The 16,490-nt window shown below is 48.8% G+C and overlaps 1 protein-coding gene across 1 annotated transcript in view; it reads left to right on the top strand.

Annotated features, from left to right (window-relative positions):
- Positions 1 to 16,490, top strand: part of Mical3 (microtubule associated monooxygenase, calponin and LIM domain containing 3) — a 179,663-nt gene that overhangs the window by 111,602 nt on the left and 51,571 nt on the right. The window contains 1 exon segment of the mRNA XM_040737544.1: positions 459 to 546. Coding sequence (XP_040593478.1) covers positions 459 to 546 — 88 coding nt within the window.

Here is a 16,490-nt window from a genome sequence, read left to right as displayed (position 1 = left end):
GGGCCCACATCCCAGGCATCTGAGGGCCAATCCCTGCCTCCATAAGAGGAGACCAGACTGCCATAGCCATCCCGCCTGCTGCCCTCTAAGCCCGAGTTTCCATACGAGCCCTTGACTTTTTCTGCTTCAATGAGGGTGGTCTGTTGCCGTCTTGGCAGCATGCGGGCTGATTACTGCTCTTTTCAAAGGCTTGAGTTGACTGCAGAGGGACAGTAGGAGCAGGTATACAGTGGCCGTATAAGTCAGCCAGAGAGCATTTGAAGTTGTCAAGAGAATGCATATATGCTGTGTAAATGCATCACAGATTGTGATATCTAAGGGGATCAAAAGACTTCTTTCTGAGGAAGACTTCCTCTCTGAGGGATACAGTAGACAGAGTAGCCAGTCTGGGGTCATTGTCTGCTACGTTGGAAGGCAGCAGTCAGGAGTCACTGCTCTTTTTTTATGGGCTCTTCTAGGAAGCCAAAGGACCCCTGCAGGATGGCCCCACTCCAGATGCAAATGGACTGGCCAGCGTTGCCACCAGCTCAGCCGAGAGAACGCCAGGTAGCCTCACTTCCTTGTTTGCCTGGGTGGTGCACCACTCTCTCGGCCTCTGTGACAAGGCCAAGGGGGTGAGCCAGCACCTCCAAAGCAACATTTCTTCAATCGGGCATCAAGTGGCCCAAAACCCCCTGGACTCCTTTTTCATGTGTCAGCTGCTGGCGTTCGGAGTCCCCTTCCTCTATGGCCTGTCAGAGGTTCTGGTGCAGATTGGAGGGGAGTTTCACTGGCAGGCTGTGAGCCAGTGATGGTGCTGTCTGGTAAGCGGGGTTACCCACACTTCCAAGACACACCAAGGTACTTGGGGCAGACCCTGGGGGTGAACAGAAACCCAAAAGAGGCTGCTGTGTCATTTACCCAGGGAAAGCCCAGAACCATAGGCTCCTGGGTGACTCCTGTGCAGGGCCTGTTTCATGTCACAGAGATGTGGAACTGTGGCCCACAGTTTGATTGTGTTCACTACAACTTGAAGCTTGTGTGTCCCATTCCCCTGCTCTGTGTCCAGGTGGCAAGGGCCACCCCATGCTAATCACTTTAGGAATCTGAGTGTTCAGTGAGGGTCAAGACCCCCTTACCCCACTCTCATTGTCACTTCCTGTGTCAAGAGCTCAGCGGTGCCATCCTACCTCAGAAAACATGCCAGCTCTGTCCATTGCAAGGCAGAAGGGGGGATGTCAGGGTCACGAGGCCTGTAGAGAATTGTCTTGCAACCCCCCCCCCCTCATCTCCCCTTGTAAAATTAGCCATAGTGCCACAGTCTGTCCGATGTTGAGAGGTCCTGAGTACCCTGTGGCAGCCCCAGATGTCTCTCATGGGTCACTCTTTATGTGTGAAGTCTATAAGGGTGTCTTTCTGTATGTCATACATTTTCTCTTGTTTACAAGTGTATCATTTCTTAATTTTTTAACCTTTTGTATGTGGTTTTTGAGATAGAGTCTCGCTATATGTAGCCCTGACAGGAACTGGATATGTAGGCCAGACTGGAAGCAGACCTGCCTCTGCTTCCCCAAGTGCTGTGTTGAAAGGGGTGTGCCACTATGCCCAGCAGCAGATCTATCTCACACAGCCAGGTACAAACCCAAATAAAGATGAAAGATTACCAGCCAGTGCCAGAAGCCACAAGGAGTTTATGTCATACCATCCATGATGGAAGAGGAGTATTTTCTTAGCTTTCAAATAGAGCTACTTCTGTTGATAGTGAGGGATAGACACTGCCCTTGGGCACTTGTGCCAGAGGAGGGAGACTGTGCTTGGGGCTTGGCAGGAGCACTGTGGGGGTGAGGTGTATTAACCCTCCGAGGCACAGAGACCCCAGCCAGGCCTGGTGAGCTTGACTGCCATTTTTCTGTGTTCCCTGCTTATATTCTGAGGAAGCAAAAGATTGTAGGTGGGACTCACAGTTTATAACCATACTTAAGGCATGAGTGACTTTGGGCCCTAGGAAGTCTGTCAGCCCTTGGTAGTATTTCTCAAGAGTTGACACTGGCAGAGAAAAGGTATCCTGGTCCCAGACACAGCTTTGGCTTTACACTGGAATGTGCACGTGATCAGGTGAAAGTCCCACCTTGCCAAGGAACCTGACTACTCAGTCAAACAAAAAAATAGTTCCACTTTCCCTAAGGGTAGAGGGCACAACAACATTCTTTTGAAAAGAAATACCAGTGATTTTTGCCTCTCTGCCTGTCCGGGGAAAGCATAATAGGTTTCAGAATTTGGGGGTACTCTAAAGAATTAAGGGATCTATAGGTAAGGAGAAGAATGCTTCATAAAACACTGAGAACATGGGACTTGCCAGTGTGGTTAAAGAATCAACTGGGAAAGGGCCTGCGGTAGAACTGCAGGAGAGAGAGGGTCAGGACTCTGCGTCCCAAAGTGTCCCAGGCTGAATGTCCAAAGGGAGCGGGGCTGGCCCTGTACCCCAGCCCTGAGGACTCCCTGCAATGGAAGGCCAGACTCAAGGTTTGGAAATCACAGCCCTGAGTCCTGAACATGCTCAAAGTCCTGTCACTTGCCCATGAAAAGGACTGGAAAGACGGGCAGAATTCTAGAGCTGCCATGAAATAGGTTTCTGTTTCTCCTTTGGTAGCAATGCCTTTTTCAAATCCCATATTAGCTTTGAGTGCTCGACTAAACTTCTTCCAGAAAGGTTCAGACGAAGCCTAGTGTCTCAGGCTTCCAGAATGTGTCACAGAAGGGTTCTTAGCCTGGTCCCTGTTCTGTCACATGTGGCTGCCGGTACTCCCTGGAACCCACCATGGAGGAGGAACTGGAGGAGCCGGGCTGTGGCCGGTGGCCCTGCACTCCTGGTCCTGCGCCTCCTTCATGTCACAGCTCTTCACTCTGCTCCCTTCTTTCCCCTTAGGCAGGAAGTAGTGCTGTTACACAAACAAAATGACAGCAGCAAAAATACCCAGAATAACAATATAACCCGCCATAACCTCGCATAGGCCTGATTTACTGCATTGTCTTCCTCTGGTAACCTTGTCTACCGCTGCTGCTTGACCCACTGTTTCAGACACTGTTTATAGTATTTCTGTTTGTAATGTGCTTTTAATATAGAATTCCTCCTTTTGTTCTGTAAATGCTTTGTTTCCAAGCCTCCTCTTCTGACTGCTATGGATGAGTGGGCCTGGCACAGATTTCCCTACCCTGGCCTCACGGTACCTGCCTGGAGTTTAGGAAAATCCTGGAAGGCTTGGCTTTTCTCCTGGATGTGAGCCCTCGGTTGCTAATGGTTCCTTTTTTGGATAGAGGGATCCCATTGTGCAGAACCAAACGTAAGGCACAGGGCACATGGGTGGAAAGGAGAAAGAGAGCCTTTCCCCCAGTGTGCAGTATCTCGAACATTTGCAGAGCACAGAGCGAAGCCCCCCCCCCATCACCTTGTGAGGAAGTGTCTTTCATGGAGAAGCTATAGTTACACGTGGCACTGGCCTGTCCCCTGACCCCAGACACTCTTTACATGGTACATGGTACCCACTGGCTTCCACAATTGAATTCCAGTGGGCTGCTGAGAAACAGGCATTGCTCACACTAGCCAGAATAGCCTCATGCTGCAAAGAGTGTCGCTCGCCTGATGGCAAGGGCAGGGATCCTCTCATGGCTGCCGAGGGCCTCTTCCCTTCTAAGCCTGCTGTAAAACCCAGAAAAGGGGGCGCTGTGGAGCAGCTGCCTCCCCAACCCTACCAATAGAGCCAAAGCTGAGCAATGGTACTGGGTGAACATTTGTGTATGCATACCTCTCTACGTATATACGTGTATCTGTATGTGTATGGGTGTAAATTCATTGTATAGGTAGAAACAGTGAGACTGTCTTTAAAGCTACTTGTTGATCTGAAAGCCATAGGAGCTTTCTCGGGAAGTTTGCTCTGTCTTCACTCCAGCCTAGTCAGGGTTCCGAAAGAGCTCATCAGCTAGGCACAGTCATATTTGGACATGTAGAGGCCTAGACATGGGGCTGGGTCTCTCAGAAGATGGGCGGTACAGGCCCCTCAAACTCAGGTAATCAGTTTCCCTACTCAGCAAAGCAATAGTCTTGCTGGTAGGGGGCCAGAGAGTCATAGACACCTGACTTGCCTCCAGTCAGCCCGTGGGCTGTGTTGACTGCTCTGTAGTCGCCTCATCTACCCACTGTCCTGTATTTACTGTGCCTGACCGCTCCCTGCAGCACAGTGGGAACATCTTGGACCCCCTGTACCGCTGAATACTGGCCAGTGAATAAGGGGTTCACTTTAGCCACCATTCCCTTGGGGTGAGAGGCCTCAGCAAGCAGTGCCCAAAGCTCCGTACATAGAAGCCAGAGTGGGGAGGACGAGATGTGCCAAGGAACACTTTGCCTGTCCACTGACCTTCCCTACAGCTTTTAATTTGGCCTTGTTTTTAATCTGTGCTATTGTGAGTTTTTTGGTGTGTTGCTTTGTGAGTTTTTTATTTAATTGTGTAACTTTGTTTTTGCCATTACTGTGAAACCAAGGTGTTGTGCTTTAAGGTTTTTTTCTTTGTTTTTTGTTTTTCGCTTTTTTAACAAATGTTACATTCTTATTTAAGAGAATAAATTCCAAACAATCTTCAGGTTTCTGAGTTTTTCTTTTCTTTCTCTTTTTCCTGATTGGAGCGTGGGAAAGGGGAAGCTCAGGCAGATGTGGGGCATGAGCTGTGGAAGCCACCGTTCCTCAGGACCCTCGCTTATGCTGAGGGCAGGGAGAGCAGGGATGGCTGTGGGGCCAGGGTCTCCACAGAGTATAGACTCCTGTTAGTGGAAAGGCCTGGGCAGGGCGCTTTGCTCTGCAGCGACTGTAAATAAAGATCAGTAAGAGTCCTCCACCCACGTGTCCCCTGTTTAGTGAGCCAGAGTGAGGAACCTCAGGCTGGGCAGATGAAGGATAAATTTCTACACAGAGCCCACGTCGGCCGAGGGGACATAGCACCAGGTGCTGTCCTCAGGAGAACTGCGGCCAGTTAGGTGTCCTCCCTCTGTAGATAGGCTTGCTAGGGTACCTCAGGCTGATGACTGGGATCACACTGGGGAACCTTGTTCTTTGCTCCATGGCTAGAGTCTCTCCTGGGCTGTCTTAGGGGGACCTGGCTCCTGAGTTCTGTTGTCTAGTTCATTAGACCATCCTCATGCCGGGAGGGCCAGCCTGTACTCCTCACACATGCTGCTGACTGAGGCGTAGTGATACTTCTGCCACATCAGCATGCCAGCCATGGGAACACAGGCCAAGTAGGGCCAAAGTAGGCCCCTTCGTGGGTGAGGCACTCTGTATCGGGAAGTCTGGCTGTTGTTCCTTGCTGACATTTGTCCACCCAGCAGCAGACCTCTGGGCAGCTGAGGAACGCTGGGCTTCTTTATGCAGTGTCACATTGGGCCAGGGCCCTCCCTGGGACACTAGCATGCCCCCCTCTCTCTGAAATAGTGTTCCTGTGCCTTTGAAAGGGAGAGAGAGATGGCAGGTACAAGGATGACTGACCAAGAGACAGTGATGAGAGAGGCAGTGTATGGGTGCACGATCTCCAAACTCTAACCCTTAGCTGCCCTCACCGTCCCAGATCTGGACAGTGAAGAAGGCCGTTGTCATAGGACCATGTGCTGATTTGCCTCAAAGCTGATTATGATTCTGTGCCAGCCCATGGAAAGAACCTGGAAAATCTCCAAGGGAACTCAGTTTGTTTCTGAAACATCATAAAATTGTCTTGTGCGTGCGTGCGTGTGTGTGTGTGTGTGTGTGTGTGTGTGTGTGTGTGTGTGTGTGTGTGTTCCCTGACAGTTTTTCAGAATAAGACACTCCCTGACACAGAGGCTGAGCACAGGCATGGAAGGAGAACAGATTATACAAATGGGCCACTCTTATTTTCATGTGGAAATAGAGAGCAACATGGGGCCGTGTGAGACCCAAACCCCACATGTGGCCCTCTAGAGCATGAATAAGAAACCGCTCAGTGGGGCTCTCACCTCAGATCAGGCAGTTTTAGGAAGACTGGATTCCAGCTCTTTCCAGACAACTGCAGAGTCCAAGATGCCAAGCGTGGCCATTTCTCACAGCTCGCATGCAGCCAAGCTCCTGCGAGTGCCAGCAAGTAGACAAGTCCTAAAGAACGTGGTAGGACCTAGGCTGCGGCATGGCCTGCTTGCTGGTTGCTCCGGTCCCCACCCAGAGTGATTACCAAACGTCAGCAGGCCTCCTGCTTTACAATTACTCATTGTCTCCTCGTGACAACATAGTTCCAGAGGGTGCAGGTCTGATTGTGCAAACGTGCCCGCCCAGCACCTGAGGAGGGGAGGCGGGCCTCTAGACATAGGGGAGCAACCTTCAATTACTTCCGGGTGCTACCAGCCACGTGTTCACCAACTCCCTTTTACTTCCTATGGGCCATCTTTTTCTCAGCTTCTCACAGTGGTTTGTAAACATTTTTTGAGAGAGTTTGAGGTGCTTTTATAAATCTTTAAGGACAGTTGGCAAGCGATTAAGTTGCTGTCAGCTTAAGTGAAGCTAAGCTCTGCCTTGCTTTGATTTTTTTTCCCTCCCAACATGGTGTGCTCAAAATATAGGCAGAAGGTTCTCTAACAATGTCTACACCCATCTCGGCTGGTAATAGGGGAGGTTTAGGGAAACTTAAAGGAATGCAGGTTTGCGGGTCTGACCTACTGCAGACTCTGGGACATGTTGGGATAATCGCCTACAGGGTCTGTAGAGATGGAGTTGGGATTTCTATTGGCCTCTTCTGGTTTCTTTGCTTTGCTTCTGTTCTGTATTTAGATCTTTGTGATTGTACATTAATTGTGTTAAGTTGCCCACAGTGACATGTAAGTGACTGCCTTCCTCCTTTTGTGATTCTGTGAGACATCAGAAATAGTCCGTCTTCATCACAATTACTGCATAGGAAATGTAGCCTGATTCCTTTTGTGTTGTCTCCTGTGATTGTTCGTCCTTAGTAGTTACTTTACGTTCAGTTGTCCCTGTCATCAAAACCCACCGTCTTTGTACCCAGTGTCATATACCTTCCTGAGAACTAAGACTGACCAGCTGCTAGGTTTGACACTTGTTGGTAGCATACCTATTCTAAGGTTTATTCCTTGAGAAAGGGGGACCTTTGTGACATGTGCTCCTTCATATAAAAGTAATGACGATGTTGGGACTCAGTGGCTCTTACTTTTCTTCAGCAATCAAGGTTTTTGAGAAAGTTCTAGGAGGAGAATCCCCTTGGCAGTCAGTCTCTGCTTAGCACGAAACTTGACAGATGAGAGTTGTGACCCAGACTGACTGAAGAAGGCTCATCTCCAAGAAGCAGTCCTTGTGTGTGCTTGTTTCCCCCTTTGTAGAACTACCAAAAATCTAGAAAAACAGGTTAGAGAGACCAGCTGTGTGATTTCTCTCCACTGTCCCACCAGAGACCAGGTTGGTAGGCTCTGTTTAAAAGGCAACTGCTCTCCCTAGACTTGAGCCTGATGGGAATGACCAAGCTGCCAGCTTCCTTCCTCTTTGGTTCATCTTCCTGAGGAGGTGACCCTGACAGGAACCCGGTGATGCTGTGACACAGGAAGCAAGAAGGGAGGGAGGGAGGAAGGAAGGAAGGAAGGAAGGAAGGAAGGAAGGAAGGAAGGAAGGAAGGAAGGAAGGAAGGAAGGAGGCTCCAGGCAGTCCTGATGGAGTTGGAATCTCTGAGAATCAGCTGTACTGGAGTGAGGTGAGGGCACTGACCCACAGGGTACACAGGCCAAAGCCAAAGTCTTCCTGTTTGTGCACTGCCAGGAGCAGTCTTTGGGTTCAAGTACCACACTGCTGGTACAGGGCTGCCTGTGTTTGCAGCCTTTCCTGCTGAAAGGATCCTCAGAAGTCCTGTAGAAAATTGCAGGCGTGTTAACCCCCCCCTCCCCGCTGTCTTCCTCCGTGATTGACGCTGTTCAGTGCTCCTGTCCTACCAGGTTACAGAAAATAAAGCTGGAGGCAACCTGGGTGGTGGCGGCGCACGCCTTTAATCCCAGCACTCGGGAGGCAGAGGCAGGTGGATCTCTGTGAGTTCGAGACCAGCCTGGTCTACAAGAGCTAGCTCCAGGACAGCTTCCAAAGCCACAAAGAAATGCTGTCTCGAACCCCCCCCCAAAAATAAATAAAAAATAAAGTCAGAGGCTAGAGATACAGCTGGATGATAGAGTAGTTGTTTAGTGGTTGAGGCCCTAGATCCCATCCCCAATACCATCAACAAGTAAAATAACATAAGAAGATAGAAAAGAAAATAATCGCTAAGACAGATGTGGTGGCATTGTCCCTAATCTAGCATTCAGGAGGCTGAGATAAGAAGATTGCCATGATTCTGAGGCCAGCCTGGGCTACATAGCCAGAGCTACACCAACTATATAGTAAAATTCTATCTCAAAAAAGAAAAGTAAAATTAAGTAGAGAAATAGGAATGCACATAAAGGTAATGACAACAGCAGTACCCAAGGCTAATGCTTGCCATATACCAGACACTGTCTGGATATTTTATACATGCCCACTAAGTCTTACACTAGTCTGTGTTAGAATCAGGCCCAGAAGCCAGGCCATGTGGTCAAGGACTATGATCAGGATGTGCCTGCGTGCCTACTGTGTAAACAGCTTCCCTGTGTCCCTACTTAGTCACCTCATACTCAAGGCACATGAGAGAAGAGCTCTTTAGACAGCAGGAGCTTTGCACTGGGATTCCTGTGACAGTGTGGGTGTCCCCGTAGGTCAGCAAGGATGTATCTCTTTATGACAGGAAATATGTAGGTCCCATTTTATTTTTGTAAGCAGTAATTCCCAGCATGGAACTTGCCTGAGGGAACTCAGAAGACAAAAGAACAAAGACTTTTATCACTGATACATAAAAGGATGTCAAACTGAGGAAGGGGACAATCGGAGCTCTGTGCTTTACCTGTGAGAGTGTGAAATGGAGTCAGATAGTCCAAGCTGAGGCTGTACCGTTTACAGCACCTGGAACAGTTTGCACCGCAGGGGAAGCCCATCCTGCCAGCAGGCCTATAGATCTGTTGGCTTCACTTCTCTGGTTGTCCACCTTTACTTTTCCAGTGCTGGGGATGACACCTAAAACTTTACCCTTACTGGGCAAGTGGTACCCATGTATCCTGAGCCAGCTCTGTCTATCACCCCTTTTTTAAAAGCTCCAGTGATGCTTTACAACTGCCGTTCACGGTCCTCATGAGAAATTACTCTCCCTGGCTCTGTGTGCTGTCTGAGTACAGGGAAGGAGAGACGTATTTCTGTACGGACAGTTTGAGGCAAATCACCTGTGGCAAGAGAAAAATAGAATTCTTATTTTAGGTGCTGGGCATTGTCCTTGGCGTCTTCTGCTTGCTAAAGACACACTCTGCCACAGACTCACACCCCCAGCCTCTGAGAATTAGTCTCAGTTTGGTTTCAGAGCACTTAACCTGACCATCAGCTAAATGTTGGGCTGGGTGTCCATGTTATCCCAGACAGCAGCTTGGCTTTGGCCAAGCATATGATGTGTTCAGGAAGTCTCCTGAACATGCACAGGCATGGCCTGGCCCTCACCTTAGAAAGACACGCCACAACAGAGAGCCTCAGAGCTCCTAGGCAAAATGTACTTAGAAAATGGGAGAAAGAAGGACTGGGAAGGCAAAGAGAAAGATGTGTCTTCCCACAGGTGTCCACAGTCCCTCCTGGGTGTGGTGCAAGGCCTGTTACAGCAGGGGACTCTTCATTCATCACCAGGCCCATGACACCCCTGAGAGAAGATGAATAAAGGAGAGCAGTTGACTCGACTCATCTTTCAGTCCCTGGAATTCCTCCTAGTCAGATGACAGAGAGTAGGAGTGTTTGAGTGGCCCTGTGGGAGGCGGGCGGTCACCTTTGGAGATGAGGTGAGGTGAGGATGCAGGTGGTGAGAGGCCCAGGTATCTTTTGTAGGGCTTGGGTCATAGTCTTGGTGTACTGCATTGGACTGATGTATGCATGCCTTAATCTCTCACATCTCTGGCTGCCTCTCCCTGGACAACAGCCAAAGGCTCTTTCTTAAGCATGGCGGGCCTCTGTTGACTGCTCCTTCATGTCTTGCCTTTGGATGGCTTGGATCAGCACTGTAGAGGAGGATCTCTGAGCTCACTCCTCTACTTGCTGCACACTCCAGTCAAGTCACATTGCAAACTAGATGGCTCGATGGACCTGTTTTGTATGAGGTTAGAGGTCATTTGATAGTGCTTCTAAGCCAGGGTTCCTCAAGCTCAGCATTGTGGACATTTTGGGCTGGATAGTTCTTTGGGGACCCATCTGGTACACTGCAGTATCTCCGACTTCTCCCATTAGAAGCCAGTAGCATCCTCCTGCCTAAGTTGAATGAGCAACGTCTGTAGATGTTTACCAGGTGGCATCTGAGGAAGAAGTCAGGTTGTGAACTACCGATGAGAACAAGACATCAGTGATAGAACACCTTGTAGGTAGAGGACAAGAAGAGGTAGGAATTAGGAAGGTAGACACAGAATGTCACCATCCACAGCAGGACTCTGGATTTTATTGCCCACTCCTGTGTAAACCATGAGCATAGTTTCCAGGGTGTGCATGCTCGCTCACACAGAGAGCCCCCACGCTGATAGTTAGAAACCAGAACAGAATCTGAACCCCAGTGGATTATCCCTGTACCCACAGACTGTGTTCATCCCCTGTGGTAACCACAGTCTCAAAGGGCTACAATTATCCAAGTAGAATGAGCATAGGTCCAAAGACAGCGCCTTGCTTTGAGCTACTTATTGCCTCCTGTCGTCCACTCCATCTTCGGCCATGACCTTCCTGCACCTTGTTTCCCATCTGTGGGGAAATAGGTGTGGGCACCTCCCTGCTCCTCTCTTTATCCTTTGAGTCTCTTGTTAAAAAGCAAAAAGCTAAATCAAATCAATCTTGGTTGTCTAAAAACATCTCCGGGTATCAGGTACAACTGTCATCAGTAAAGAGTCCAGAACGTGGCAGAACAGTTGGAGTTGGAGACTAGATTAGGATTGATTCTACTGGCTAGCTTGTGTATTCCCTCTGGGGTCTAGACACCCTGTGGAGTTAGGCAGGATTGCCCAGTGGGGTGTACTCCTCGACAGCAGAGACATGTCAGTATAGGACTTCCTAGTCTGCAACAGTGAGCCAGGGGTGTTGAACTGCACTGGATGCCGGCTCTTTTGGAGATAGTTAAATTTGGGCAAGTGTCTGACTAAATCTGGCCTTGCTTTTCATCCAGCCTGCATGGATAGAATGTGAAGTCACCAACTGATTCCATGACGCCAAGAGTGTAAACAATTCCTAGTAGGGTTTACGTTAAACTAGATCTACGTCTGACCTAGGGAGAACCTGTTACAGTAGCCACCATTCTGACAGAGCTGGGATGATGCACAGTGCTGAGACCTCCGTGAGTCTGTGCTAGCTCAACACACAGCTCATGCCCCAGAGCCTGGGGTCACCTCATGGCCCGTTTCCAGAGCTGAGGGTTCTCTTTAGAATCGGTACGAGTGAGGTACAGCTGCAGTGCCCAGTTCCTCTCCTGCCACAGTAGCATTCACAGAACATGGTCCTCCACAGCCTGGGTCAGTGCACTGTTGGGCCCTTGGCCTGAGTTTTTAGAGTCTGTTTGCTTGTCTGGAACCTAGACACTAACAGTTCTTTCCCAGGCTGACCCCAGTGACCTTCTAATCAATGAAAACAGAAGCGTAACTGATAATGCATGAGTATCAGGTGGAAGTCGTGGGTGTTGCTAAAGGAGATTTTAGTTCTTTTCCAAAATTAGACTCAGCTCAAGAGAGTGCAGTATATGAGATTTTTGTCTTTAAAGAGGCATTGGGACGATTTCGGTCTTTCATTGACCTGTCCGTCAATCCCAAGATGTAACAAATGAGTTTCATGAATCAAAACCAAATCTACTCTGGGACTGTATAGCTGGCAACATGTGCACTGTGGCAGAACAAGCCTTTGACGTGGACTGTGAGTGTCAAAAGTGCCCTGCTTCCGGTGTGACTCAGCCGTGAGAGATTTGCCTAATGGGCACCATGGAAAGCATGACCAAGTAAATAGACCTGGCATCTTGGGAAAAGTCCATCAGCACAGACTTTCTTTCTCATTGGTCATGGGCCTGTCCTTACACCACCTCCTCCTGTTACTATTGGTCTAGCTTCTTTCTTGTATGCAAACTGCTCCCTGGAACTAATTCACTGTGACAGAAGTAGCAATTCTGCAATGTGTTCATTAAAGGGCCTTCAAGCTGAGTGTCCCCTGAATCTTTAGCAAATCTGTCAGACCTCCTCTTTCCCCGGTGTCCACTTTCCCCCAGTGCCCTCTGTACTATCTCATGGCCTTGCCCTTCTCCGGGGCATGGTTTTGCCTTGGTTCCTGGTGCCTGTACACCACCATGTGAGCTGTTTAAAGGCCTTCTTAAGTTCCTGCATCGGGATGGGGGAACTGAGCCCACAGTGTAATTGACTTGATTGTGAGACTGGTCGTGAGATTCCCTTCTGCTTAGTACTAGGATGAAAATTTGTCCCTGGTTTTGTGTGGAAATATCAGTCTCTGGCCTCATGTTCTGTGGTGCACCAGGAGCAACAGAGGTGGCCAGACTGCCCCCCTTCTCTAGCAGAGCTTGTGGTTTGGGGCCCACCCAGTCCGTGAGTGAGAGAATAATGGAGATGAGAGCCCTCTGACAGAGTGGGTTGGAGCCACTCATGGGATTGGGAAGCAGGAGGGAAGGGCTGGCCTTAGCCTGCTCTGTTGAGCAGGCTTTCCCTCCCTGGGATTTGCAGATCTCAACGGTTTAACTAGTTCGGGAGGAAAAGACACAACAGCAAGCCTACTGCTTGACAATTACCATGTTTTAAGTTCTTACCTGAGGTTTGTGAAGGTGGGCGCCAGCTAAGGAAGAGAAGATCTTAGTTAGGATGCAGGTCTCATCAGATTTAAGAGAAAGCTCTTGCAATTCCTGGAGTTTGGGCCACCCTGATACACCAACTCCAAATGTGGCCTTTTGTAGTCTAACCCAGCTAATAAATGTGGGTCGAGTTGAGAGTTATCTGGGAACCACTACACAGGAAAAGCATCCCTTCATGAGAGCTTTGTGATATGCAAGTGGAGTGTCATTGACGGAGGGAAGTAGATTCTGTACTTTAAAAGATACCTCTTTGCCTTCCTCAGATAGAGCGACACGATCTCCCTTTGGCCAGATACTGCAATAATAACTGAAAAGGCTACTCAACATTTCTTAAGTGTAAGTCCCACCAGATCGTGAAGACAGAGAACCCCTCACTCCCCTAGCAGCAACCACCAATGGGAAGGAAGCAGGAACTGAGGTGCCCTCAACATTCTTGAGATGGCACATTCCAGCCTGCGGTATCCCTGTGCCTTTTCTGGGTACACTGCAGATTTATTCCCTTTGGGGTTCCTCCCCTCAGCCTCTCCATCATTGGTGTTTAACTCAGAATTTCCCAGTTCTTTTGGTAAGCACATCTCCAAAACAGCTGAGTTTCCCCCTTGCATCCAGAAGATCTACTTTTCTCAGTGCCCCCTCCCATATAAAAACTGTTTTCCCATTAGACATAGGGACTAGGATGTAGCCCAGTAGGTAGAGTATTTGCCTAACATACTGGGCATGGCGGTGCACACCTGTTGTAATCCTAGCACTTGGGAGGTGGAGACAGGAGGACCAGACATTTAAGGGCATCCTCAGCTACATCTTTTAAGTCTGTCTGGGACACATGATTCTCTGGTTTTGTTGTTGCTGTTTTGTGTTGTTTTATGCCAAGCATGGTGATAAACATCTTTAATCCCAGCAGTAGGGAGGCAGGCAGATTTCTGTGTGATGTTGAGGTTAGTTGGGTCTACAAAACAAGTTCCAGGACACCCAGGGCTATAGAGTAAGACCTTATCCTGAGAAAAAGATTAATCAATCAATCAATTAATTAATTAATGCCATAATTTTTCCACCAGGTATGGTGGCTCATGTCTGTGAGCCCAGCACTCAGGCGTGGAGATGGAGGTCAGCCTGGGCTATATATATAGCAAGATTTTGTCTCACAAAATCAAACGAAACAAAATGCAGTTACCCCAAGTGAAGAATATTTCGTGTATAAAGGATAGTTAAAACATCCTTCCTTGCCAAATATGATGGCACATTCCATTAATAACATCACTCAGAAGGCAGAGGCCAGCCTGGTCTGCAAAGTTAGTTCAAGGCCGCTAGGGCTTTAACAATAAATAAATGAATAAAAGTAAATCCATCCTTGGATGGAAATATAGGTATGTGATGGAGTGCTTGCCTCCCATGCATAAGGCCCTGTATTCCACCCCACCCCCACCCCACCCCACCCCCGGTATCACCTTCCCCCAAAAGATCCCATATAGTACTGGGTAAGTGGAAAGGTGCTAGCTTTGAAACATTTGCTGGGCAGTTAGTCTTAACATCACTGAGACACAGAACCCTCAATGCCATACACTGATCCAAATTCTAGAACCTTCTAAGCATAAACATAACATCACAAGTGGAAAATCCCTTATCAGGAAATTATCACACACAAATTCATTTAAGATACCACACAAAGTATCCTTAAGCAGTGTATATGTGGTAAATATGAATCATAAATGAATTTTGTTTTCATCCCCAAGGTATTTCATTACGTGTAAACCAAAAACAGACAAAGAACCCTAGATCTGGGACATTTCTGGTCTTACCATTTATATAAGGGACATTCAGCCTGTTGTTGCAATAGAAGCTTATGAGATGACGGTTCAGTGGCTGTTGTAGATGTCACCCCACGCCTTGCTGTTGGAGAGTAGCTGTGCGCAGGAGTCACTAGGCTGGGCCAGTGCCTGGGAAGTCTCTGTTCCACACACAGCTTCTGCACTTGCAGTCTTAGTATCCTCTTAAGGTCAGAAGTGGAGCCGGGCGGTGGTGGCTCACACCTTTATTCCCAGCAGTCGGGAGGCAGAGGCAGGCGGATCTCTGTGAGTTCGAGGCCATCCTGGTCTACAGAGTGAGTTCCAGGCCAGGCTCCGAAACTACACAGAGAAACTCTGTCTCAAACAAACAAACAAAAGATCAAAAGTGGCTGTGAGGGGTGAAAACACATACAAGCTCATCAAGCAGCTATGTGGCAGATAAGTTCAGATGAAACGGGAGGAAAAGGAGACTGCTGGCAGCCACATTACTTTAGGTGGAGCAGGATGACACCAAGGAAGATCTGTCTTGGTTCCCTGTGCCTTGCCCCAACCTCTTATCGAACTCAGTGTCACTCAGGCTTCCCCAGCAGAGAAAGTTAACCTCATCCAAACATAAAATATAACAGTTTCCAAAGGACAGAAGGGGAGAGAGGTAAGGTAGACAGAGCAGGTCACCAGGACCCGTGAGGCCAGAAGGATTGGTCAGATGTTCCACAGCCAGGATGTCACATTTTCCACCACGTTATTTCATTTGGAAATAACCAGAAGAGAGGTGTCCAGAAGGTTCCAACACACAGGATACATGTTTGTGGAGGTGAAAGTTACTTGTTGTTTATGTGTATGGAGAGGTCATACTGTACCCCATAGATAGGTGCGGTTGGTAAAGTTTTATTAGAAGGAAAAAGAAGTTGGGAAAATGAATTCAGGACAGAAGAAGAGAAAGCCTCCAGATGGCTCGTGTGTTAGCACTGCAGCAAGGCCAGGGAGCGGGCAGGGAGAGCAGGTGTCACTGAGGCCCTGGGAACACCACACTGAAGCCTGTCCGCATCCCGCGCATGCTCACACTCTCTGTGAATCAGACAGCTACAAATAAAGACTCCTGGCAGCTCTCACGTATCAGCTGAGAGCAGGTCGTCCTGTAAGCAAGGCTGCTTTGGGAATGATGTATGCAGCGCCTGTGGGCAGTGAGTGTTCCAAAACAGAGCCTCAGGTCAGACCCAGGGCCCTTTTCCTATTTAGGATGCAACCAGATCCTGGGAGCTCTTGCCTGTTTGGTATGCATGAGGCTGTAATTGGCCTCTTGGTGACCTGAGATCAGCCTGTCCTGACTTAGAGACAATCAGCCTTGGAACTGACTCCAAGTCTTTCATTACACTCTAGCTGGGAAGTCCCTGCATGGTGGCCACTCCTACAAGGCATAAGATGCAGAGGGCAGGTGGCCAGCTACCCTGGCAAGGACGGCTGTGCCTTACCTTCTCAGATCATTCCCTGCCGGCCTTATGCTCGTTTGCTTGTTACGGCCTCCCTATGTTACAAGGCACGCCCGGCCCAAGCAATCCTACTGCCTCAGCCTAAGTGGCTGGCAAGCTTTGAAACATTTTAAATACCAGTGTTGAGAAAGTACCTGCTGCTGGTAATTTTCATTCCTTGTCTCTTACAGCTCCTTCTCCGTCCTGGGGGCTTCTATGTATTGACGGGAGGGGATGTTCTAGTCTGGCCATGATGTCATGATCACCACAAAGGTGTCCACCACTCCACTTCTTCATC

This window comes from Mesocricetus auratus, unplaced genomic scaffold (genome assembly GCF_017639785.1).
Source record: "Mesocricetus auratus isolate SY011 unplaced genomic scaffold, BCM_Maur_2.0 Super-Scaffold_100676, whole genome shotgun sequence".
In the NCBI taxonomy this organism is placed as follows: domain Eukaryota; kingdom Metazoa; phylum Chordata; class Mammalia; order Rodentia; family Cricetidae; genus Mesocricetus; species Mesocricetus auratus.
The sequence above is the reverse complement of the archived record's forward strand: the minus strand, read 5'-3'. Positions and strand labels throughout refer to the sequence as shown.